This window comes from Scyliorhinus torazame, chromosome 1 (assembly GCF_047496885.1).
Source record: "Scyliorhinus torazame isolate Kashiwa2021f chromosome 1, sScyTor2.1, whole genome shotgun sequence".
NCBI lineage: Eukaryota > Metazoa > Chordata > Chondrichthyes > Carcharhiniformes > Scyliorhinidae > Scyliorhinus > Scyliorhinus torazame.
Window position 1 is genome coordinate 95,273,654 of NC_092707.1, and position 27,667 is coordinate 95,301,320.

The window sequence follows — 27,667 nt, forward strand, 5'->3', positions numbered from 1 at the left end:
GTTTCCAGATTGCCTTCCATGCTCAATATAATGATCATCTTTTGGAAGCAGAGCATACCTAGGGCACCAAGTGAATATTTTGATTCTGTTTTCACTAAAGAGGTTACTGCCAATGTCAATTGCAGAAGAAGGTAGTCTTGAAATTGGAAAGAAGAAAATAGAATAAGAGAGGATATGTCAAAGTAGAAAAATCATCTGTTTCCGATGGAATGCATCCTAGGTTGCATGAGGGAAGTAAGAGTCAAAATTGCTGAGGCTCCAACCACAATTTTCCATCTGTCTTAGATATAGGAGTTGTTCCAGAGGATGGATGATTGTCCGTGTTGGACATTTCAAAAAAGGGAAGAACGGTAAATGCAACATTAAAGCTGATCAGCCCAACATTGTTGGAGAAACTTTTAGGGACAGTAATTTATGGATGTCATAATTAATTGGTACTTGGAAAAGTATGCATTAATAGGTAAAACCATCATAGATTTGTTAAAGGCAAACAGCGTTTGACTAACTTGATTGCGTTTTTGCATGCGGAGCTTGAGGGTTACTGAGACAGAACTATGAAACAAATCAGGAGCAGGATTGCATGCTATAACACAGGGTATCCAAAACTTTGCCAGCCACAAATCCCTACAGACTGAACCATTGAGAAACTTTCTTATTATGTTCAAAAGTTAAACAACAAAAAATTGTTGGTTTTGTACAATAGGTACAAATATACAAAAACAAATTTATAAAAGTATTTCCTATTTCTTATATGATACATTTATTATAATTAAAAATCTCTTAGTCAACGAAGTACTGAAGTCTTAACATTTGTCAATTTTAAAGGGAGGATGATGCTGTTTCTTTGCTCACAAATTCACTTAATATTAGGAATGCTACTGGAGAGCTGGATTCCATTGTAAGACTTGTGTGCACTCACATTCGCCTCTATCTCTCTCTCACTCACTCACATATAAACACACTCTCACCTCTCACATGCACCCTCGCCTCTCTTTTTCACACACACCTCTTCCCTGTTGACCCTCACACTCTCACCCTCTCTTTTCTCTCACACACATACATACTCACACTTCTCTCTCCCTCGCTCCAAGGCCACTGCCTCCCTTGCTTCATGGTCGCTTCCCCTCCCACCCCATAGTCACTGCCTACCTCACTCCATCATCTGCTCTCGACCTGGTCTGAACCGAGGATGATTTACCTCCCTGCTGTTTCTAGCTTGTCCAAGCAGAGGCTGGTTTCTCACTGCATTGGCTGCACATAGGCTCACTGGTTAGGCATCTATTCACTGGAATTTAGAAGAGTAAGAGGTGAAGTCATTAAGATCCCGAGGTGATTTCCAGAAGATGTTTCCTCTCGTACGAGAACCTAAAACTAGGGGTCACAGTTTTAAAATAAGACAAATGAGGAGAACTTTTCTCTCTCAGAGGATTGCGAGTCTTTGGAACTCAAAAGATAGTGAAAGTAGAGCCTTTGAATATTTTTAAGGCAGAGCTGGATAGATTCTTGATTAACAAAAGGGTGACAGGTTATTGGGGGTAAGCAGTAATCTGGGGCGAGGTTACAGTCAGATCAGCCATAATCTTATTGAATGGCGGAGCAGTCTTGAGGGGCGAAATTGACCTCCAACTGCTCCTATTTCAGATCTTTGTTTGTAATCTCCTTTATTGATGCCTTGTCTTATTATAGAATTTACAGTCAGAAGGAGGCCATTCAGCCCATTGAGTCTGCACCGGCTCTAGGAAAGAGCACCCTACTTAAGCCCACACCTCCACCCTATCCAGCAACGCACCTAACCTAAGAGCAATTTAGCATAGTCAATCCACCTAACCTGCACATCTTTGGACTGTGGGAGGAAACACTCACAGACACGGGGAGAACATGCAGACTCCACACTGACAGTGACCCAAGCTGGGACACTGGAGCTGTGAAGGAACCGTGCTAACCACTGTGCTACCAAAATTTGAATTTCTCTAAAAATTATGCGGATGGAAATAAACCAGTGAATCATTCCTATCCTGTACATGGATTCGGGATAATGGATTAAAGATGTGCAATTTCCCTAGAATAATATTTTTTTCTGGGATTATTATGGAAAACAGGTATAGCCCTATTATGACTTAAATATTTTTCCATAGCAGTGACTACCTGTTTTCCTGGCTCTATTTATATTTTTGTGGAATTTTCCAATGCAGTCACTTCCATCTTCAAATAATATCCTTTGCCTAATTAGCCACAGCAACAGTCTTTTTCCCCTCTGTGCCAAAGCTTGTTTTGTTCTGGTTTGAGTTACTTGTAGAAATTCCGTCAGCCTCCCAGCACAAAAGCAACAGACAGTGTAAGGAGCCCCAGGGGAGTGGGGATTGTGGAGACAAGTATTATAATGCTTGGAAATATAATTGTCATTCCTTGTCAGTTAAAAGGTCTTACCCTCTCTTTGGAGTACTATAAATTCTAAAGTCCTGAAATGTCTAGATTTGGGAAATCTGTTGATCCTCAGTTTGTGAGTAGAATTTGCTAGAGGTATTAAAAGTCACGAGGAGTCCAGACAGAGTGGATAGAAATAAACTATCCACTTTGGCAGAGAGGCGAAAATCAGAGGATCTATATTTAAGGTTGTCGAAAGACCCAAAGACACCATGAAGCCAGGGTATTCAAATCCATCGAGTTTCCATTGAAAAAATGGTGAAAGCAGAAAATTCTGCGCCTCCATAATCTTGCTATCTTTTATTTTGTCTTTCCCTGTCAAAAGATGATCATTCAGCCCATCAAATCAATGCTGGTTTTCTGAAAAAGCAATTCCCTTTCATCATAACCCTGCAAATCATTAGATATTCCTATTTATACATTCCTGTTTGAAAGCCACAATTCCTGTTTGAAAGCCACAATTGAATCCACCTTCACTACTCTCACCGGCATTTTATCCCAGATCCTCACCTGTGTTAAAAAATGTTTTCTCATATTGTCTTTGGATCTTTCGACAACCTTAAATATAGGTCCTCTGATTTTTGCCTATCTGCCAAAGTGGATAGTTTATTTCTATCCACTCTGTCTGGACTCCTCATGACTTTTAATACCTCTATCATAACTCCTTTCAATGGAAGAGAATAACCCACCTTCTCTAATCTATCCTTACAATGGAAGTCCCTTAACCCTGGAACTATCCATGTAAATCTTTTCTGCATCTTCTGCAAAGCCACCACACACTTCCTAAAGTGGAATGCCTTGTATTGGTCACAATTGCTGAGATTTGATGTGTGTTATCGGGACCTTGCCCCTCGATTGCAGAACCAATGAGAACCCCACATTGCCTTTCTCCCAGAGACCCAATGATATTACATTCCAATCAGGCTCTTACCTGAGCAATATCGGGCCTCCTCCCTGGTTAAACCCCTGTAGGGCAGATAACCTGCCCCCGAGAGTTGCTGACCAATCCGAGGTCAGCAGGTCTTGCAGCCGGCCAGAGGAGATCTCCAGATCTTGCAACTCCACTGGGAACAGTGGTAGCTGCTGGTACTAAGTTGAGCCTTCACCATGGATCACCAGTGGATCGCTGGTGAGAGGCGAGTGTAGATGGGGAGGGAGTCACCAGAGAGCAAGGGCAAGGGGTGGCTTCCTGTGTCCGTACCAAGAATGACCCTATGTGATAGGCTGCCTGAAGGGTGGTGGGATATCCACCCCGTACCCTCTTGCCCGATCATACAGCTCATCTATGCCTCAGAACTCATCTGTTGCTGAGGGGGGGGGGGGGGGGGGGGGGGGGCAGCTGTAGTTTCGTCCAAACCAGAGTTTTATAATGGTTCACTATAACATTCTCACTTTTGTACTCTATGCCTTGATTTATAAAGCCAAACATCCCATCTGTCTTGTTTATACTTTGTCAATGTGCCGTGATTTGTGCACGTATACCCATGGTCTTTCTGTTCCTGCAGCCCCTTTAGAATTGCACCCATTAGCACTGCTGCCTCACAACGCCGAGGACCCAGGTTCGATCCTGGCCCCGGGTCACTGCCCATGTGAAGTTTGCACATTCTCCCCGTGTCTGCGTGGGTCTCACCTCCACAACCCAAAGATGGACAGGATAGGTGGATTAACCACGTTAAAAGTGCCCTTAATTGGAATTTTTAAAAGAAAGGAATTGCACCAATTCGCTTATATGACCTCTTGACATTCTTTCTACCAAAATGAATCACTTATTGCTTCTCTGCATTAAATTTCATCTGCCACGTGTCCACCTCCACCATCTTGTCTATGTCCTCTTGAAGTCTATCACTACCCTCCTTACAGTTCATTGTTCTGGTACAGTTTTTCCTGCCAATCTTTGATTACAATTTACCTGGACCAGATTCATTCTTACCCCACTGAAATTGACCCTTCCTCAGCTAGTTACATTTTTAATCTGCTTTACTCCCATGTCCTCTTAAGTAGCTAACCTAAACAGTATAATGCTAGGAATCATTGCCCTCTATATGCTCCCCTACTGATATTTGATCTACTTGACCCACCTCATCCCCAGAAACAAATCCAGCAATACTAATCTTTCCTAATTGGGCCAGAAACATGTTGCTATAGAAAATCCTAGTCAAATCACTTCAGAAAATCTTCCCCTTTTATACTATTATTATCCCAGTCTGTCTTAGTGCATTCACATGCATGCGCTGAAATGGACTGAAATTCAAACCAGTTAAGCAAACTATTTCATGTTACTACTATGCAGTGGCTACGCAAGTCTGATTTTCTATTAACAGAATGCTTCTGTCAGTCGGAAAAAGGTGTTCTGCCTGTCACACAATTGAGCAACGTCATGTATGAATTTCAGTACCAGTGTGGTGCCAGGTACATAGGCCATATGTCCCAGTGATTGATTGATTGAATCAAACTACATGTTCTTTCCATTGTCTGTAAAAGAGTACAGACTGCATTGAATCAACCCAAAATGTCCACTGTTGGATGTGATTCTGTGATTGGGCAGCACTTGCTGAATGATCCTGAGTGTGTTAATAGTTACACTAACAATCAATTTAATATAATCTGTCAAGCTCATAGTGTGGCTCATTATGCATGCTAGAAATGAAATACATTCATATACAGGGACCCATTCTTTGTGAACAAAAGGAAAATGTGCATTAAACAAAAGGGATTTGACATTTTCGCATTTGTTCTGATGAATGAGAGACAAAAAGCTCCGGTAACATTTCTCTTTTCAGCGACAATGACTATGGTACAAATGCATAAATATATCATGAGGAAATTGTGTTTGAGAAATGCAGACACTAACAGTGGAATTTGAATTGAAGTGGAAGATAGTTTTTCATTAGATTAGAAAGATATTTCCTATCCTGTACACATTCTACCTACACAAACAAATGAAGCCACAAAAGAATGGGATAGATGTGTTGCTGCGTTGCTTCAACCTGGTTCTCATATATTCAACAGTTTTATTTATTCTCTAGCTTTATGCTGTTGGCATGTGATAATGACGGATTCCAAGTGCAGTCAATGTAAATAAAGAGCCTTCAAAATAGAAATCCAACTTTTCAGTTTGAAGAGTGATGTCCATGACCTTGCTCCACCCATTCAATGTGATCTGCGTACAATCAATTATCTGTATAGAGACTCACCAGTTAATTTATCATACTGGATCCTGCTCATAGGTTATTATAATCCATAAATTTGTGATCTGTCGATAACTCATTAACTAAATTTATGATCTGTTGATAACTCATTTGCTAAGTTAATGTCTACATTTCTCCATTTAAACACTTCAGGGATTGCCAGCGCTATCTTATTTAAGTTTATTTCCATTACCAGGGCAATTTAGTAAACAATTTATTCTTGCAAAATTGTCTTCAAAGTCAGGCATATTTTGAGGGTGCAATCATTGTGGAAGGAGTACTATTTTAGACACTAAGTTAATGATTTGTTTCCAGGCAAAGATAGATTGCTGTCAGTGACACAGTTTGTCACTGGAACAGACATTTTATTTTGGCTCACAAAGTAAACCCAATTTTCTTTTCACAATACTGACCCTTGGCATCCTTTTCCAATATCAGGGATGTTTTGCAGCTGGTTCTGATGCCGTTCCAACTGTGAGCAATGGCATACCCATTGACTTTCACTGATGTTGCTAAATCCACCCTGCAGTGTACATTTGAAACAGGACAAGAAATTACTCTTACAGGGTCAAAATGGGCTTTGGCCTTGTGCAAGAATAAATCTACAATTTACAGAATCGCTATTGTTAAGGCACAAAGTGTTATGTGCCAGTTTTCCAAATGAACATTCTGGCTTAGTGCCATTCTCCTGACTTTCTTCTCCATACGCTTGCTCATTGTTTCCATTCAGATGATCATCTTGTGCCTTCTTGAATGTCTCGATTGAACTTGCCTTCTCTGCATTTCTAGATGGTGTGTTCTTGATCCTTTTAGAAGCGGGAACAGTTTCCCCCTTTCCAATCTATCCAGCCCCATCATGATTTTGAACATCTCTTTCAAATCTCCTCTCAGCCTTCTTCTCTCCAAGGAAAACAGTCCCAACCTCTCCAATCTATCCTCATAACTGAAATTTATCATCCCTGGAACCATTCCTGTAAACCACTTACTGTCTCCAATGCATTCACATCCTTCCGATAATGTGGCGCCCAGACTCTGCACAAAATTCCAGCTGAGGCCTAATTGTTCAGCAGCACCTCCTTGCTCTTGTAGTCTTGTGCTCTGTTAATAAAGCCGAGGATACTGTATGTTTTATTCATGGATCTCTCCACCTGTCCTGCTACATTCAATAATCTATGCATATATGCACCCAGATCCCTCTGCTCCGCCACCCTCCTAACAATTGTTTCCCCTTATTTTATATTGTTTCTCCATGTTCTTCCTATCAAAATGCTTCACATCACACTTATCCGCATTGAACATCATTTGCCATCTATCTGCCCACTCCATCAACTTGTCTATGTCCTTTTGAAGTGCTACACTGTCCTCCTCACACTTTATAATGCTTCTAAGTTTTGTATAGGTAACTTGCTATGGGCAAGAAAGCAGTGGTCAGAGAATTTTGTAAGCTACCCAGTGTTTAGGTAACTTGTTGTATTCTGTGGGTCTTTATTTGAATTGTGTACTACTCCAGAAAGCCATTTGATGAAAGATAGACCTGGAGCTAAGTTTTACACATTCATATATTTACTCAGAGTTACACACTGCAAGCCAATGCCTCCATACCCAACAAATGTAGTTTTAGTCCCCGTCTATTTATCAGGCTCAAGTGAATCCCCAATTAATGCCCACCACCTGCTTGCAATTAAACACAATTACCACATAATTAACATTGAACACAACAGATGTATGACAATTATGACATTTTGTTTTTTGACAGCAATAGGTTTTTGTAAGATACATTTGAATGAATGGGCATTCGCATCCCAATGGGACTTTCCACTGAGACTTTCTTGGATTGAAACTTGATATAATCATATTGGCGCTGCCCAGACAGCTGGTTTGTGATGCAGAGTGAGGCCAACAACACGAGTTCAATTCCCGTACTGTCTGAGGTTATTCATGAAAGCCCTGCATTCTCAACCTTGCCCCTCGCCTGAGGTGTGGTGATCCACAGGTTAAATCACCACCAGTCAGCTCTCCCCCTCAAAGGGGAAAGCAGCCTGTGGTCATCTGGGACTTTGGCAACTTTACTTACATACTATTACAGCACAATTGCTTGCAATTTTTTGACAGCGCTGGACGCATGAGAAATGTTTACAATCTACTTTGTGTACACAATGCCATTTTCTGGGACAATGTGTGAAAATTCACCATCAGAGCTATAACATAGAACATAGAACATAGAACGATGCAGTGCAGTACAGGCCCTTCGGCCCACGATGTTGCACCGACATGGGAAGTCAAAAAAACAAAAGCCATCTAACCTACACTATGCCATTACCATCCATATGCTTATCCAATAAACTTTTAAATGCCCTCAATGTTGGCGAGTTCACTACTGTTGCAGGTAGGGCATTCCACGGCCTCACCACTCTTTGCGTAAAGAACCTACCTCTGTCCTATATCTATTACCCCTCAGTTTAAGGCTATGTCCCCTTGTGCTAGCCATTTCCATCCGCGGGAGAAGGCTCTCACTGTCCACCCTATCTAACCCCCTGATCATTTTGTATGCCTCTATTAAGTCTCCTCTTAACCTTCTTCTCTCTAACGAAAACAACCTCAAGTCCATCAGCCTTTCCTCATAAGATTTTCCCTCCATACCAGGCAACATCCTGGTAAATCTCCTCTGCACCCGTTCCAAAGCTTCCACGTCCTTCCTATAATGAGGTGACCAGAACTGTACGCAATACTCCAAATGCGGCCGTACCAGAGTTTTGTACAGCTGCAACATGACCTCATGACTCCGGAACTCAATCCCTCTACCAATAAAGGCCAACACTCCATAGGCCTTCTTCACAACCCTATCAACCTGGGTGGCAACTTTCAGGGATCTATGTACATGGACACCGAGATCCCTCTGCTCATCCACACTTCCAAGAATTTTACCATTAGCCAAATATTCCGCATTCCTGTTATCCCTTCCGAAGTGAATCACCTCACACTTCTCTACATTTGCCACCTCTCAGCCCAGCTCTGCAGCTTATCTATGTCCCTCTGTAACCTGCAACATCCTTCCGCACTGTCGACAACACCACCGACTTTAGTGTCGTCTGCAAATTTACTCACCCACCCTTCTGCGCCCTCCTCTAGGTCATTTATAAAAATGACAAACAGCAACGGCCCCAGAACAGATCCTTGTGGTACGTCACTTGTAACTGAACTCCATTCTGAACATTTCCCATCAACCACCACCCTCTGTCTTCTTTCAGCTAGCCAATTTCTGATCCACATCTCTAAATCACCCTCAATCCCCAGCCTCCGTATTTTCTGCAATAGCCTACCGTGGGGAACCTTGTCAAACGCTTTACTGAAATCCATATACACCACATCAACTGCTCTACCCTCGTCTACCTGTTCAGTCACCTTCTCAAAGAACTCGATAAGGTTTGTGAGGCATGACCTACCCTTCACAAAGCCATGCTGACTATCCCTAATCATATTATTCCTATCTAGATGATTATAAATCTTGTCTCTTATAATCCCCTCCAAGACTTTACCCACAACAGACGTGAGGCTCACCGGTCTATAGTTGCCGGGGTTGTCTCTACTCCCCTTCTTGAACAAAGAAGGGCAGGCTTTATTTGGTATTCCCTTGACCAATGTTCCTTCTATATCTTTTCTTTACTGGGTGGCTTACAAAATCCTCTGAGCACCACTTTCTTGTTCATGGGCAGTTTATAATGTAAAAGTAATGACCTTCGAATATGCTGGAAATTTCTGTCAATGAATGACAAGTTCTGAGTAGCCTGTTTGTGTCAATGTGTGCTATATTTCAGATTGCTGCAAAGCCAACACATGTATGCATGTTAGAGGGAACATTGGTCTCAGCAACCCTTTTAGTACTATCGTGCTCTAAATTGACTTGGCAGAAACTCAGTAAAAATTTGGTATACTTCCCATTTGAGTGTTGCAGTTAAATGAACAATTATTTGTTGCAGGCATTGCTTTGGTTAAACCTCCACTTTAAAAACTCTTATCCTCACCTGTCTCTCACTCTGTGCCTGGTCTGCGGTGACTTGGAGCTAGATTTACCAAATAGATTTTCATACCAGTGGTGTTAGTGTCGTGCTTCTGCTTTTTTGCTACCTTAAATCCCACTGCTGCCTTACCAAGGCAGAGAACTGCGGGATAGCCTAAGATTGAGGCTATGCTACAGAAAAGTGAAAAACAATTATCTGACAGCCGGTATAAGAATTTAATTAAAGCTGCCTTGCCTTTGTTGAGTTTTAGTACTTGTGGGTTTATGAATCTCATTTGTACCCAAGGAAACTAACTTCCAAAGAATGTGAAGGATGCTGTAAGCAGTACATGCTCTACTATTCCATTGAGCTCCTGGATGCACATTAGCTTTCATTAGCACATCAGCTCACCCCGTCAAGATTTTAACTTGTATCTTGTTTCTGGCTTAATCCTGTCATATCATGCAAAATTTGGAAAAGTCCCTATTAATACTTTCTGAGTCTTACTATTTAGTAAAGATTGAACCATGCCTCCAAATCTACTCTGCTGTATACTAAAGCACTTTAGAGCTGCAAAGCTATTAGTGTATTATAATGCAGCAACAATTGTTTATCTGTACATTTTCTTTCAATAATCTCATGTAAACAAAGATTTACTGTAAATTGATGCCTTCTGAACATGATATGGGCAGACACCACTTTCTTTGGCAATTATGTGCAAAGTACACTCTTTCTACTGCGCTGTTGGTTGTCATAATATGCACCCATGTACATCATGAGGTAAAAACAGGCAGTGACAGACACCCAGGTTAGCCAATCAACATACAGGACAGAACACAACCAATCACCAGACAGAACACCAGAGGGGGGCTTCCAACTATAAAACACACAAGGCATCAGCACTCCGCCTCTATCCACTGGTGACAACTGTAGTGACAGTCAGGGTGTATATATCAGTCAGCACCTTCTACACGTGGATCAGAGCCAGCCGTCTAGTAAGTTGGAGTTAGTACACTTAGAGTAGTAGAGTGTCAACCCACAGCCAGCTGAGTGCATTGTTACAGAAGTTCAAGAAATCGTATTGAACCAACGCCTAAGTTTGGTGTATGCTTTACCGTTCATCTGCATCCTGTTGCAGTCCGTGTTACCCCAGGGTGAATAACACAACATAATACCAGGATTCTACTTCATCTAAGTAATTTACCTTGAATAATTCAGTGACTACGTGCTTATAATTGACTACTTCTCGAGTTACCCGAAGTGGTGAAGCTGTCCCATCTCACATAAAGGACTGTCATCAAGGCCTGCAAGGAGACATTTGCCAGGCATGGTATTCCGCTCACGGTCATGAGCGACAATGGTCCCTGCTTCTACAGTCAAGAGTGGTCCAACTTCGCGAAGCTATACCAGTTCAAGCACATTACCTCGAGCCCGCATAACCCGCAATCTAACGGGAAGGTCGAAAAAGGGGTCCATATCGTGAAGCAACTGCTCTGCAAGGCTGCGGACTCAACTTCTGGCTTTAAACTTGTGCTCCTGGCGTACAGGGCAACCCCTCTGTCCACCGGAATGTCTCCGGCACAACTCCTTATGAATCGTGACCTGCGGACAACTGTTCCGGCCATTTATTTACCTGACCTGGATCACCTCCCAGTGCTGCAAAAGGTGCAGCAACTCAGAAACTGGTAAAAGCTGACATACGATGCTCATGCTACTGATTTGCCTGTGCTCTCTCCGGAAGATGCTGTTCGCATCAAGTTGCCTGGTGGAGGCTGGTCAGCTCCAGCTGTTGTTCGACAGGCTGCTCCCAGGTCGTTCGTGGTTCCCATGGCTGATGGATCCATTGTCAGGCGCAACAGAAGGGCACTACGCAAATTTGCCTGCCCACCACCGGATCTCACGTTCCCAGCTGTCGTTATGCCTTTTCCGGACACCTCGCTCCACGAGGCCACCAATCTGGCTGCAATCCGGCCTGTCAAGGCGCCGTCGTCCCCACCTCCACCTCTCAGGCGGTCGACAAAGGATCCGACGCCAGCCCCAGAGATTGGACTTGTAAATAGTCCCTTTGTACATATCGTTCTGTATCTGCACGCTGGACACCTTACATGTACATATGCATTCACTCGCCATTTGCTGTACATAGTTATATCTGTAAATATGCCTTATATGCTCCCAGCAACCAACAATTTTTTTTTAAAAAGGGGAGGATGTCATAATATGCACCCATGCACATCATGAGGTAAAAACAGGCAGTGACAGACACCCAGGTTAGCCAATCAACATACAGGACAGAACACAACCAATCACCAGACAGAACACCAGAGGGGGGCTTCCAACTTTAAAACACATGAGGCATCAGTACTACGCCTCTTTCCACTGGTGACAACTGTAGTGACAGTCAGGGTGTATATATCAGTCAGCACCTTCTACACGTGGATCAGAGCTAGCCTGGTCTAGTAAGTTAGAGTTAGTATACTTAAGAGTAGCAGAGTGTCAACCCACAGCCAGCTGTGTGCATTGTTACAGAAGTTCAATAAATCGTATTGAACCAACGCCTACGTTTGCTGTCTGCTTTACCATTCATCTGCATTATGTTGCAGTCCGTGTTACCCCAGGGTGAATAACACGACATTCGTCACCTTGTTATAGATGGGCATAGAATGATGAGCTTGAATGCACTGTACAGAGTTGGAATGCATTGGAATGAAATCGATGTGTGGACATATCCTTAAAATTAGAGCTAGACTGTACAGGGGTAATAATAGGAAGCATTTCCTTAGACCACATTGATGGAGTTAAGATACTGATTCACGGACTTCCGGTTGCAGCTATGCAGAGCTAAGTAGCACGTTCGGCAGCACCCGCTTGGAACGGACTTTTGGGCTCTATTCGGGGCCCCCTGTGGCATTTTGTCGACATTTCCCGGTGTGGGAAGAAGACTGCAACATTCCCCCGACAGTGTATGGCTTGGACCAGGAGCGGGGCGACTAAAAAAGTGGGGGTGAACCCAAAGAAAGTGCGAGGGAAGAAGAGCAAGATGGCGGCAGGCGGGGACCAGGCAGTGTAGATGCAGTGGGCGCAGGAGCAGCACGAGGTTATCCAGCGCTGCTTCAGGGAGCTCAAAGCAGACCTGCTTGAGCCGATGAAGGCTTCTATTGATAAGCTGCTGGAGACCCAGACGGCGGCGATCCGCGAGGTCCGACAAAAGATCTCTGACAATGAGGACGAGATCTTAGGTCTGGCGGTAAAGATGGAGACGCACGAGGCGCTCCACAGGAAATGGCAGGAACGGTTCGAGGAGATGGAGAATCGGTCGAGGCGGAAGAATCTGCAGATCCTGAGCCTCCCGGAGGGGCTGGAGGGATCAGACGTGGTGGCCTATATGCTCACCATGTTAAACTCGCTGATGGGAGCGGGGTCCTTCCAGGGGCTCCTGGAGCTGGAAGGGGCCCATAGAGTGCTGGCGAGGAGGCCCAAGGCTAACGAGCCTCCGCGGGCAGTGCTGGTGCGGTTTCATCGGTTCGCTGATCGGGAGTGCGTACTCGGGTGGACCAAGAAAGAGAGGAGCAGCAGGTGGGAGAAAGCGGAGGTTCGAATATATCAGGACTGGAGCGCGGAGGTGGCGGAGAAGAGGGCTGGGTACAATCGAGCGAAGGTGGTGCTGCACAGGAAGGGGGTGAAGTTTGGCATGCTGCAGCCGACGCTTCTGTGGGTCACCTACAAGGACCGGCACCATTATTTTGAGTCCCCGGAGGAGGCGTGGGCCTTTGTTCAGGCCGAGAAGCTGGACACAAACTGAGGGTCAGGATGGGGGGTCGGGCGTGGGGATGGTCGGGGATTGTTGTTGTTGTGTTACATTTTGAGGGGGGGGTTCTTTGTTCTTGTTTCTTTTTGATTTGGTGTGGGTGGTTAGGGTGGGTTGGCACTGTTTTGGCTGGGTCTGTCGGGTGGGTTCTTGGAGGGGGGCAAGTAAACAGAGTAGGGGGTGGATGGCCGGTAGGGGGGTGTATGGCCGGTAGGGGGGATGGGGCCCCGCGGGGGAGGGGGAGGCCCGAGTCGGGGGTGAGGGGACTGGGCCTGTAAAAGGAGCTGCGCCAGAGGAGGCGGGGCCAGGCAGGTGGAAAGCGCGGGCTTTTTCCCGCGCTGGAGAGGGCGGGGCCGGGGCAGGGAAGCGCGGGTTTCTTCCCGCGCTTGGGATGGAAGGGGGAGGCAGAGAGCCTGCTGGTGGGTAATGGAGGGGCAGAGGAAGCCCCACAATGGGAGGGGTCGAAGGAGAGGCGGGAATGGCCGGGGTCAGCAGGAGTCAGCTGACTTGCGGGAGTGCAATGGGGGGAGCAAAGCAGCTAGGAGGCGTCCCAGCATTGGGGGTGGGGGGTGGCGGGGGGGGGGGGGAACGACACCGGGTTGCTGCTGGTATGGTCAAGGGGGAGCTGGAGCGAGTAGAGCGGTTTGGGACGGGGGTCTGCCACCGTGGGGAACGGGACGGGTGTGGGGTGGGGGCGCGTGGCTGGCCGAGGAGGGGTTATGGCTAGTCGGCGGGGAGGGGGGCGGGTAGCCCCCTGATCCGGCTGATAACCTGGAACGTAAGGGGACTGAACGGGCCGGTTAAGCGGGCCCGGGTGTTCGCGCACCTGAAGGGGCTGAAGGCGGATGTGGCCATGCTCCAGGAGACGCACCTGAAGGTGGCAGACCAGGTAAGATTGAGGAAGGGGTGGGTTGTCAGGTGTTTCATTTGGGGCTGGATGCCAAAAAATCGTGGGGGTGGCGATCTTGGTGGGAAAGAGGGTGTCGTTCGAGGCGTCGAGCATTGTGACAGACAATGGCGACAGGTACGTAATGGTAAGTGGTAAGCTGCAAGGGGAGAGGGTGGTGCTGGTCAACGTGTACGCCCCGAACTGGGACGATGCGGGTTTTATGCGGCATATGTTGGGTCGGATTCCGGACTTGGAAGTGGGGGGCCTGATAATGGGGGGACGGGACTTTAACACTGTGTTGGATCCGACACTGGACCGCTCCATGTCTAGGACGGTTAGGAGGCCGGTGGCGGCTAAAGTGCTGAGGGGGTTTATGGACCAGATGGGAGGGGTGGACCCTTGTAGATTTGCAAGGCCAGGGGCGAGGGAGTTTTCATTCTTCTCGCACGTTCATAAGGCCTATTTCCGGATCGACTTTTTTGTTGTGAGCAGGGCACTGATAGCGAGAGTAGAGGATACCGAGTACTCGGCGATAGCCATTTCGTATCACGTCCCGTATTGGGTAGACCTAGAGCTGGTGGAGGAGAGGGACCAGCGCCCGTTCATAGATTATCATAGAATTTACAGTGCAGAAGGAGGCCATTCGGCCGATCGAGTCTGCACCGGCTCTTGGAAAGAGCACCCTACCCAAGGTCAACACCTCCACCCTATCCCCATAACCCAGTAACCCCACCCAACACTAAGGGCAATTTTGGACACTTAAGGGCAATTCATCATGGCCAATCCACCTAACCTGCACAACTGTGGGAGGAAACCGGAGCACCCGGGGGAAACCCACACACACACGGGGAGGATGTGCAGACTCCGCACAGACAGTGATCCAAGCCGGGAATCGAACCTGGGACCCTGGAGCTGTGAAGCAATTGTGCTGTCCACAATGCTACCGTGCTGCCCCCGTTGTGACGCTTGGAGGTGGGGCTGTTGGCGGACGAGGAGGTGAGCGAGCGGGTCCGAGGAAGCATAGAGAGATACCTGGAGGCCAACGATAACGGGGAGGTCCGAGTGGGGATGGTCTGGGAGGCGCTGAAGGCGGTGGTTAGGGGAGAGCTGATCTCCATTAGGGCCCACAAGGAGAGGAGAGAGCAGAGGGAGAGGATGGTGGGGGAGATGGTGAGGGTAGACAGGGGATACGCGGAGGTGCCGGAGGAGGGACTGTTGAGGGAGAGGCGTAGCCTCCAGGCCAAATTTGACCTGTTGACCTCCAGGAAGGCGGAGGCGCAGTGGAGGAGGGCCCAGGGGGCGGTTTATGAATATGGGGAAAAGGCAAGCCGGATGCTGGCGCATCAGCTTCGGAAGTGGGACGCAGCTAGGGAGATCGGGGGAGTTAAGGATAGGGGAGGGAGTGTGGTGCGGAATGGGGTTGGCATCAATGGGGTCTTCAGGGACTTTTATGAGGAACTGTGTCGGTCTGAGTTCCCACTGGAGAAGGGAGGGATGGGCTGCTTTCTGGACCAATTGAGGTTTCCAAAGGTGGAGGAGGGACTGGTGGCGGGATTAGGGGCCCCGATTGGGCTGGAGGAGCTGGCCAAAGGGATAAGGGAGCATGCAGGCGGGGAAGGCCGGACGGTTTCCCGGTCGATTTATACAAAAAATATGTGGACCTGTTGGGCCCGTTGCTGGTTAGGACCTTCAATGAGGCAAGGGAGGGGGGGGGGGGCTTTGCCCCTGACAATGTCCCGGGCACTGATCTCCTTGATCCTGAAGCGGGACAAGGATCCCCTGCAGTGTGGGTCTTAGAGGCCGATTTTGTTGTTAACTGTAGATGCAAAGGTGCTGGCGAAGGTCTTAGCGACGAGAATTGAGGATTGGGTGCCGCAGGTTATCCACGAAGACCAGACGGGGTTTGTGAAGGGGAGCCAGTTGAACGCAAATGTGCGGAGGCTCCTGAACGTTATTATGATGCCGGCGAGGGAGGGGGAGGCGGAGATAGTGGTGGCGATGGACGCTGAGAAAGCCTTCGATAGGGTAGAGTGGGGGTACTTGTGTGAGGTGCTGAAAGAGGTTCGGGTTTGGGGAGGGGTTCGTCAGGTGGGTTAGGCTGTTGTACGAGGTCCTGAGTGTGGCCACGAACAAGAGAAGGTCTCAGTACTTTCGGTGGCATCGAGATACGAGGCAGGGGTGTCCCCTGACCCCCCTGCTCTTCGCACTGGCGATTGAACCCCTGGCTATGGCACTGAGGGAGTCGAGGAACTAGAGGGGGTTGGTACTGGGTGGGGAGGAGCATAGGGTGTCGCTCTATGCGGACGACTTGCTGCTATATGTGGCGGACCCGGTGGGGGGAATCCCGGAGGTAATGAGGATCCTCAGGGATTTCGGGGATTTCTCAGGGTACAAGCTCAACATGGGGAAGAGCGAGTTGTTCGTGGTTCACCCAGGGGACCAGGAGAGGGGGATTGGCGAGCTCCCATTAAAAAGGGCGGAGAGGAGCTTCAGGTATTAGGGGGTCCAGGTGGCCAGGAACTGGGGGGCCCTGCGTAGACTTAATTTCACGAGGCTGGTGGAGCAAATGGAGGAAGAGTTTCAGAGGTAGGACGTGTTGCCGCTGTCCCTGGCGGGTAGGGTGCAGTTAGTTAAGATGACGGTGCTCGCAAGGTTTTTGTTCCTGTTCCAGTGCCTCCCCATTCTTAACCCGAAGGCCCTCTTTAGGCGGGTCAACAGGAGCATAACGGGGTTTTTGTGGGCGCGAGGGACTCCAAGGGTGAGAAGGATGTTCCTGGAGCGGAGTAGGGACGGGACGGGGGGGGGGGGGGGGGGCTGGCGCTGGCGCTGCCCAACCTCTGTGGGTACTACTGGGCCGCCAATGCGGCGATGGTGCGCAAGTGGGTGATGGAGAGGGAGGGGGCTGCATGGAAGAGGCTGGAGACGGCGTCTTGTGAGGGTACGAGTCTCGAGGCGCTGGCAACGGCGCCGCTTCCGCCCCCTCCAATGAGGTATACCACGAACCTGGTGGTGGCGGCTTCCCTCAAAATCTGGGTGCAATGGAGGCGGCACAGGGGGGAAGTGGGGGCCTCGGTGAAGACCCCGATACGGAGGGACCACCGGTTTGTCCCATGGAGAATAGATGGAGGGTTTTCGGGGTGGCACAGGGCAGGGATAAGAAGGTTGGGGGACCTGTTTGTGGATGGGAAGTTCGCGAGCCTGGGTGAGCTGGAGGAGAAGTACGGGTTACCCCCGGGGAACACCTTTAGGTATCTACAGGTAAGGGCGTTTGCCAGACGGCAAGTGGTGGAATTCCCGCTGCTGTTGCCATGCACTGTACAGGACAAGGTGCTCTCGGGGGTGTGGGTTGGAGAGGGGAATATCTCAGCAACATACCAGGTAATGCAGGAGGAGGAGGCCTCGGTGGTGGAGCTGAAAGGTAAGTGGGAGGAAGAGTTGGGGGAGGAGATCGAGGAGGGGACGTGGGCAGATGCCCTTGGGAGGGTGACCTCTTCCTCTTCGTGCGTGAGGCTCAGCCTCATACAGTTTAAGGTGCTGCACAGGGCACACATGACCGGGACAAGGATGAGCCGTTTTTTTGGGGGTGAGGACAGGTGTGTTAGGTGCTCAGGGAGCCCAGCAAACCACACCCATATTTTCTGGGAATGCACAGCGCTGGAGGAATTTTGGAAGGGTGTAGCGAGGACGGTGTCGAGGGTGGTAGGATCCAGGGTCAAACCGGGCTGGGGGCTCGCAATATTTGGGATTGCAGGGGAGCCGGGAGTGCAGGAGGCGAAAGAGGCTGGTCTTCTGGCATTTGCGTCCCTGGTAGCCCGGCGAAGGATTCTTCTTCAGTGGAAGGATGCGCAGCCCCCAAGCGTGGAATCCTGGATCAACGATATGGCAGGGTTTATTAAATTGGAGAGGGTGAAATTTGCCTTAAGGGGATCGGTGCAAGGGTTTTTCAGGCGGTGGCAGCCGTTCTTGGACTTCCTGGCAGAACGGTAGACAATGGTCAGCAGAAGTAACCCGGGGGGGGGGGGTCTATTTCACTTTTGTTTGTCTATACTGGGGGATCTGAGGGGGTGTATATATTTGCTATGTGTTAATTTGGGGTATTAATTTATTATTTATGTATCGGGGGGCACGGGGTTGTTTTGTTTTGTATTTAATTCTATTGGGTTCCTTTTACAGTTTGTTGTTGATTTTTTGTGAAAACTTCAATAAAAATTATTTTTTTAAAAAAGATAGTGATTCACCAGAATTGAATTAAATGATAAAACCGGCTGAAAGTGGTGAGGGTGGAAGAATGGGTCACAAATATTCCTGCGATTCTTAACTTCTCAAGATAATGGATACCATTAACCTTGTTTTTGCTTTTGACTAACTGTATGTATTTGGAGAAGAGGCTAACCTCTGATAAATTAGCAACCGACCAAATTGTCAGTCAATGCATCGCTATGTTGCACTGATGTCTTACCAGTGCTGAATTTGGCATATTGGTCATAGCTGGGACAAAACCTCTGCCGTTGTTGCCATTGGCTGTCCCTCAATTTGAGGAAGATTTCTATAAGGTCACAAATTTCAGCAATGTCTCTTCATGTGACTGAACAGGCCTAATCTTGACCCATAGATCTTTAGACAAGTGGGGCAGGATGTCCAATGAAGTAGTGGAGAATCGGAGTTCTTTTTCCTTCACCGCCACTGCTCTGCCTTTTCTCTGTGTTGAAGAGCCAAACCACACAATAGCTACAAACATGCAAAAATCTAATTAATAGAAGTATTTTGTATTTCTTATTTGTATATATTTACTTTAATTAAAAAGTTCTCATTAAAACGTACTTGGGTATTACCTTTTTGTCATTTTTAATGGAAGGAGTTTTGCTGCTCCTCTGGATGGCGCCAAGTTTTTTGAATGTTGGAACTGCATTCATTCAGGCAATTGGAGAGTATTCCATCCCACACTCTTGACTTAATACTCTTTATTAGTGTCACCAGTAGGCTTACATTAACACTGCAAATAAGTTACTGTGAAAAGCTCCTAGTCGCCACACTCCGGCACCTGTTCGGGGACACTGAAGGAGAATTCAGAATGTCCAATTCATCTAACAAGCACGTCTTTTGGGACTTGTGGGAGGAATCCCGAGGACCAGGAGGAAACCCACGCAGACTCGTAAAGTGAATATGCTGCCGCTGGACTGGGGTGGGCACAGTAAGAAGTCTTACGCTTGGCTTGTGCCTTATAGATGGCGGACGGGCTTTAAAGAGATCATAAATCAGTTATTCTCTGCATAATTCCCAGCCTCTGACCTGCTCTTGCAGCCACACTTTGTATACGGTTGGTCTAGCTCAGTTTCTGGTCAATATTAACTCCCATATTGATGGTGGGTGATTCAGTGATGGTAATGCCATTGAATGTTTAGAGGAGATGGCTCGATTATCTAGTTGATGTTGGTCATTGCCTGGCACTTGTGCGGCATGAGTGTTACTAGCCATTTATCAGCCTGAGTCTGAATGTTGACCAGGTCTGGTTGTATGTGGATATCATCTCCTTTAGTATCTGAGTAATCATGAATGGTGCTGAACCATTATGCAATTGTAACAGAGCGTCCGCACTTGCAACCTTATGATGAAGGGGAAGTCATTGATGAAGCAGCTGAATATGGGCAGCATGGTAGCACAGTGGTTAGCACTGTAGCCGCACAGCGCCAGGGTCCTAGGTTCAATTCCCGGCTGGGTCACTGTCTGTGCGGAGTCTGCACGTTCTCCCCGTGTCTGTGTGAGTTTCCCCCGGGTGCTCCAGTCTCCTCCCACAAGTCCCGAAAGAAGTGCTTGATAGGTGAATTGGACATTCTGTGCCTACTTGTGACAATAAAAGATTAGTATTAGTATAGTATAAAAGATTAGTACAGTATAAAAGATTAGTATTAGTATATGTGCAGGTTAGGTGGATTGGCCACGATAAATTGCCCTTAGTGACCAAAAAGGTTAGGAGGGGTTATTGGGTGACGGGGATAGGATGGAAGTGAGGGCTTAAGTGGGTCGGTGCAGACTCGATGGGCCGAATGGCCTCCTTCTGCACTGTATGCTCTATGTTCTATATGGTTGGGCTTTAGACACTACCCTGTGGAACTCCTTCAGTGATGATCGACTTCCAACAAGCACAGCCTTCTTCCTTTGTGTTTGGTATGACTAGAACCAGCAGAAAGTTTCCCCCCTGATTCCCATTGACGTCAGTTTTACTAGGGCTCTTTGATGCCACACTTGATCAAATGCTGCCTTGACGTCAAAGGCAGTCACTCTCACCTCACCTCTGCAGTTGAGCTCTTTTGTCCATGTTTGAACCAAGGCTGGAATGAGGTAAGGAGCTGAGTTACCTGGCGGAACCCAAATTGAGCATCAGTGAGTAGGTTATTGCTAAGTAAATGCAGCTTGAGAGCACTCTTGATGACCCCTTCCATCACTTTACTAATGATTGAGAGTAGACTGAGAGGGTGGTAATTGGCTGGGTTGGATTTATCCTGCTTTATGTGTACAGGACATACCTGGTCAATTTTCCACATTGCCACTGTTGTAGCTGTATTGGAACAGCTTGGCTAGGGCCATGCGGTAAGTTCCACTACTATTGCCGGAATATTGTCAGAGCCTTTGCTGTATTCAGTGCCTTCAGCCATTTCTTGATATAATAATCCTGTTGTCACAAGTAAGCTTACATTAACACTGCAATGAAGTTACTGTGAAAAGCCCCTAGTCACCATATTCCGGTGCCTGTTCGGGTACACAGAGGGAGAATTCAGAATGTCCAAATTACCTAACAGCACGTCTTTTGGGACTTGTGGGAGGAAACTGGAACACCCGGAGGAAACCCACGCAGACACAGGGAGAATGTGCAGATCCGCACAGACTGTGACCCAAGCCGGGAATCGAACCTGGGACCCTGGTGTTGTGAAACAACAGTGCTAACCACTGTGCTACCGTGCCATCCATATCATGGGGGGGTGAATTGAATTGGCTAAAGACTGGCATCTGTGAAAGTCGGGACAGCGGCAGGAGACCAAGATAGATCACCAACTCAGCACTTCTGGCTGAAAATTATTACAAATACTTCAGCCTTGCCTTTTAGACAGATGTGCTGGGCTCCCTCTTCATTGAGAAAGGGGATATTGGTGGAGCCTCCTCCTCCAGTGAGTTGTTGAATTGTCAACCACCATTCACAACTGAATGTGGCAGGACTGCAGAGCTTAGATCTTTTTTTTTACCCAATTAAGGGACAATTTAGCGTGGCCAACTCACCTACCCTGCACACCTTTTGGGTTGTGGAGGTTAGACCCATGCAGACACTGGGAGAATGTGCAAACTGCAGACAAACAGTGACCCGGGGCCAGGATTGGACCCGGGCCCTTGGCGCCATGAGGCAGTGCTAACCACTGTGCTGCCCAGCAGAGCTTAGATCTGATTTGTTGGTTGTGGAATTGCTTAGCTCTGTCACTTGCTGCTTATGTTTGGCATGCAAGTAGTCCTGTGTTATAGCTTCTGCAGTTTGACACCTCGTTTTTCAATATGCCTGGTGCTGCTCTTGGCATGCTCCCCAACAATTTTTGTTGGGCGGCACGGTGGCAGAGTGGTCAGCACTGCTGCCCCATAGCTCCAGGGACCCGGGTTCAATTTTGACCTCGGGTGACTGTGTGGAGTTTGAGCTTTCTCCCGTGTGTGGGTGGGTTTCCTCCAGGTGCTCCGGTTTCCTTCCATCGTCCAAAGATGTGCAGGTTAGGTGGATTGGCCCTGCTCAGTTGCCCCTTAGTGTCCAAAAGGTTAGGTCGATTACGGGGATAGGGTGGAGACTTGGGCTTAAGTTGGGTGTTCTGTCCAAGGGCCGGTGCAAACTCAATAGGCCGAATGGCCTCCTCCTGCACTGTAAATTGTATGCTTCTATGAACTGTATTGCCAATAACCTTTTGTGCATCACCCTATCAGTTGCCTTTTGGGAATCGGGTATATTACTTTTGCTGGTTCCCCTTTATCTTATTAGTTATATACTCAGAAAAACACTAACAAATGTGTTGAACACTATTTTCTGTTTGTTAAACTATGTTTACTTTGTCTAATCATACTACGATTTTCAAAATGAGTTGTTAAGACTTCCCTAATAATAGATTCCAGCACTTTCCCAACCAATGTTAGGCTAACTGGCTTGTTCATCCCTTGGCATTGTGGTAATGGTACAGTGGGGATATGCCAGGCCATGAGATTACAGATTGTGCTACAATTCTGCTGATGGCCCACAGCACCTCATGGCTATGCAGCCTTGAGTTGCTAGTTCTGTTCTGAATCTGTCCCATTTAGCACGATGGTAGTACCACACACATTGATAATAAAAGTAAAGTGCTGCAAATGATAATATGACTGGTAGAGAGGTTTTTGAATGCATACAAGAATGCAAGAGATAGGAGAAATAATAGTTCATGCAGCCCATTGAGTTTACACAGCCATTCAATGTGACCATGGCTGATCTTGGGCTTCAGTTCTACTTACCTGCCTCCTCCCCATATTGCTTGATTTCTGAGAGATGAAAATCCGGTCTATCCAAGCCTTAAATATATTGAATGACAAGCAGTAGTCCAGGGGGGCGGGGGGGCGGGGATAGGTGTTAGATGGTTGTGGTGTGTGAAGATTGGGTCGGGTGGGGAAATGTTTATTTTGCCATGTCAATGTTATTGTTTTTGTTCATGTTATAAAAATTTGCAAATACTTTAATAAAAATATTTTTAAAAGAAATATATATATATTGAATGACAGAGCATCTACAACTCTGGTGTAGAAAATTCCAAATATTCACAACCTTTCGACTGAAGAAATTTCTCTTCATCTGATCATCCCCTTATCCTTAGAATATCCTCCTGCATTTTAGATTCCACAGATAGCAAAACAACCTCTTTGCCGACTCTGTCAGAATCTTGAATGTTTCAATGAGATTGCCTCTTGCTCCTCTAAACTCTCGAGAATATAAGCCTCTCATCATCGGATAACCCTCTCATCCCAGGGACTAATCTAATGAATGTTTGCCGAACAGCTTCCAATGTAGTTATATCCATCCTTAAATTTGGAGAGCAAAACCTCACTCCCCAAAACCCTGTACAATTGCAGCAAGACATTTTTATTCCCGCACTTTAAACTCCCAGCAGTAAATGCCAACTTATCATTTGCCTTCCTAGTTCAATGAAGAGTGCAGGAGAGCATGCCAGAATTAATATCAGGCATACCAAAAAGTGAGGTGTCAACCTGGTGAAGCTACAACACAGGATTACATGTGTGCCATAAGCAACTAAGCGATTGCACAACAATAGCATCAGATCTAAGCTCTATAGTCTTGCCATGCCCAGCCCTAAATGGTGGTGGACAATTAATCAACTCCCTGGAGGACGAGGCTGCACAAATATCCCCATTCCCATCCTCAGTGATGGAGGAGCCCAGCACATATGCGCAAAAGACAAGGCTGAGGCATTCGCAACAATTTTCAGCCAGAAGTGCCGAGTGGATGATCCAGCTCTGTCTCTTCTGGAGGTTCCCTGCACCACAGATGTTAGTGTAGAGCCAATGCGATTCACTCCACGTAATATCAAGAAACCGCTGAAGGCACTGGATACTGCAAAGGCTATGGGCCCTGACAATATCCCAGCAATAGTACTGAAAACTTGTACTCCAGAACTGGCTGCACACCAAACCAAGCTATTCCAGTACAGCTACAACACCGGCATCTACTCGGCAATGTGGAAAATTGCCCAGGTGTGTCCTCGCAGGTGTCCTCCGAGGTGTGTCCTGTACACAAGAAACAGAACAAATCCAACCCACCCAATTACCGCCCTATCAGTCTATTCTCTCTCAGTCCACTCTCCATTATCAGCAAAGTGATGGAAGGAGTCATCAACAGTGCTATCAAGCGCACTTACTCAGCAATAACTTTGATTTCTGCCAGGGTCACTCAGCTCCTAACCTCATTACAGCCTTGGTTCAAACATGGACAAAAGAGCTAATGCCAGAGGTGAGGTGAGAGTGACTGCCCTTGACATCAAGGCAGCATTTGACTGAGCGTGGCATCAAGGAGCCCAGCAAAACTGGAGTCAATGGGAATCAGGGAGGAAAACTCTCCATTGGTTGGAGTCATACCTGGCACAAATGAAGATGATTGAGATGGTTGAAGGTCAATCATCTCAGCTCCAGGACATAACTGCAGGAGTTCCTCAGGGTAGTGTCCTAGGCCCAACCATCTTCAGCTGCTTCACCAATGACCTTTTTTCCGTCATAACGTCAGAAGTGAGGATGTTTGCGGATGATTGCACAATGTTCAGTGACTCCTCAGATAATGAAGTAGTCCATGTCCAAATGAAGCAAGACCTGGACAATATCCAGACTTGGGCTGACAAGTGGCAAGTTACATTTGCGTCACACAAGTGCCAGGCAATGACCATCTCCTACAAAAGAGGATCTAACCACCACTCCTTGACATTCATTGGCATCACCATCGCTGAATGTCCCACAATCAACATCTTGGAGGTTACCACTGATCAGAAACTGAACTGGACTAGCCACATTAATACTGTGGCTACCAGGGCAGATCAAAGGCTAGGAATCCTACGGCGGGTAATCTCCTGACTCCCCAAACATGTCCACCATCTACAAGGCACAAGTCAGGCGTGTAATGGAATACTCTCCACTTGCCTGGAGGGGTGCAGCTTCAACAACACTCAAGAAGCTCAACACCATCCAGGACAAAACAGCCTGCTTGATTGCTCCCCGTTCCACAAATATTCAAACCCTCCACCACTAACGAACAGCTTCCTGTAACTGAATGCTAACTTTGTGTTCCTTGTTTATCATCTCTTCGGACAGTAACATTTACCTGTTTCGTGCCTTTTGAAAAAAAAACTGTATTTCTATTCTTACAACTAAACTGAACAACCTCATACTCACCCACATTATACCCCATTTACCATCTTGTTGGTCACTTACTTCACCTGTCTATATCTCTTTACAGCCTCTCTGGTCCTCCCCACAGCTTGCATTTCCACCTAGCTTTGTATTGTCAGAAAAGTTTAGATACATTATTTTCTTTTTGGCTGCGTCATTATCATAGATTTTAAATAATAATAATAATAATCTTTATTAGTGTCACAAGTAGGCTTACATTAACACTGCAATCAAGTTATTGTTAAAATCCCCTAGTCGCCACACTCCGACGCCTGTTCGAGAGGGAGAATTCAGAAAATCCAATTCACCTAACAAGCATGTCTTTCGGGACTTGTGGGAGGAAACCGGAGCACCTGGAGGAAACCCACGCAGACACAGGGAGAGCGTGCAGACTCCACAAAGACAGTGACCCAAGCCGGGAATCGAACCCGGGTTGTTGGAGCTGTGAAAATGTCCCTAATAATAGATTCCAGAACTTTCCCAACCAATGTTAGGTTTTCTTTCCCCTTCCTTTCCTGAGTAGCGATGCTACCTTGGCAAAATTCCAATCTATTGGGACTGTTTCATAATCTGGGGAATTTTGGATAATTATTGTCAAAGCATCCTACAGGTATGTCTTTAAGGCCTGAGGATAGAGACTGTCAGCTCCTGGGGTTTGTTGGATTTTTGTCCCTTCGCTTTCTATTGTAGTTGTGTCTGCTGACATTAATTACTTAGTTTCCTCATTTTTTTAGCATCTAGGTTACCCTCCGTTTCTCGTTTGCGACTTGTGTCTTCTACTGTGAAGACAGGCACATAAGGTAGGATTTTCCGGCTCCCCTGCAGCATGTTTTCCGGCAGAGGTCCCGTTAATGTCTGCGGTGACTACCCTGCTGCCGGGGAACCTGCCATGGAGAGATGCCTTTGCCCACTGGATAGGACCAGAAAATCCCCCCCATAATGTTTCTTCAATGTCTCGGTCATTTTCCCATTCCCATAATGATTCTTCCTGCCTCTGCTTCCAAGGGACCAACAATTTTTTTAAGCTACTCCCTTCTTTTTTATATACACGTATTAGCTCCTACAATCTGCTTTTGTATTCCTGGCTAGTTCACTCCCATTCTATTTTTCCCCTTTTCGTCAATTTTGTCCATTTGTAATGCTGCAAGAATGTAAAATTGTTTTTTTTCTCTGTTTGATTTTCATAGACTCCAAAGGCATGCGAAAATTTCATCAAACTGTGTAAGAAGAGATATTACGATGGAACAATCTTTCACCGATCTATCCGGAACTTCATGGTTAGTCTACTACTACTGCAGCTGACGTGTAGCATGCTGAGTGTGAGATTTGTTTGAAATGTCTCTTGTACAGTATCACTCACTGTACTGCACGAACAATGATCAATGCCCTGATTTAGAAAAAAGTATTCAAATACTTTTCATGTACCCAACAGTTTAAAGCAGTCTTTATGTTGTAGGTTTCATTGAAGTTAGTGAGAGAAAAAAGACAGACCATCTTTTAGAATTTGACAGATAGTCCTTTTTTTAAAAATCTGCTTTGCTGAAAGCATTTTATGAGTAGTCCTCAAACTGGTGTTCAGCTCACAGCTTGCTCCAGTATTGTCGTGGCCCTTTCTTTTGCAGAAGGACTCTTCTAAATAGTATTTTTAAAATAAATTTTCGAGCTCAAAAGTGGTAAAATTACCCTGGATTTTTAAAGTCTGCTGGTTTTTAAATATAATTTCTAAATACATTCTATATTTACTGGTTATGTTATAGTCCTAATTAAAATGTGTAGTGAACCAACTTTGTGATTCCTTAAACTTATCTGTTGCCAAATTTCCCCATTTCTCAAATAGTTGCTATTGTTCCCTTGTGATAATATAATGCTGACATTCCTCCAGTGAGGTATGGTTCCCTACAATGTAGGAACAGGGTGCCAAATTGTATATATTATATGCATTCACAAGCTCATAAGCTGCAACTGTGCAAAAATGCTTCAGACTTTCAAAGATTTGGGCCCAGCTTTCATTTGAAAAATCTTGAAAATTAATATAGTACAGAGCACCTATTTTCTACTTAATAAATGTTATATCTTGGGAATAAAAATAAAGGAGAAACTTTTATGAAATAGCAAACTTTGGTGGTGGTAATGCTATGCATCGTGTTAGCTCAGTGAATCAGCATACTGATGTGTTTCCTTTAGATGTGGTAGAAGTCTCTTTTTTCCTCTGACGGCAGTAAGTACCCTGCCCTGAGACAATTCTGAACATACTCCATTCAATCCTAGTGAACACAAGTCAGCATAAAACTGCTCATAATTGAATCTAGCTGATGGTAGCTGAATTTCAAATTGTAACATTTACACAGGTGCATTTAAAGTCTAGGTAGGCAGGCTGGTGCTGAGCAGATGGAGAATTATCTGTACTTGCTGATGTTCT

At 46.4% G+C, this 27,667-nt stretch overlaps 1 protein-coding gene across 3 annotated transcripts in view; it reads left to right on the forward strand.

The window, feature by feature from the left end:
* Positions 1-27,667, forward strand: part of ppil2 (peptidylprolyl isomerase (cyclophilin)-like 2) — a 593,707-nt gene that overhangs the window by 317,279 nt on the left and 248,761 nt on the right. For all 3 annotated transcript variants that reach the window (XM_072498280.1, XM_072498289.1, XM_072498297.1), the window contains one exon: positions 26,436-26,525. In XM_072498280.1, the coding sequence (XP_072354381.1) occupies positions 26,436-26,525 (90 nt within the window). The remainder of the gene's footprint in view (positions 1-26,435; positions 26,526-27,667) is intronic.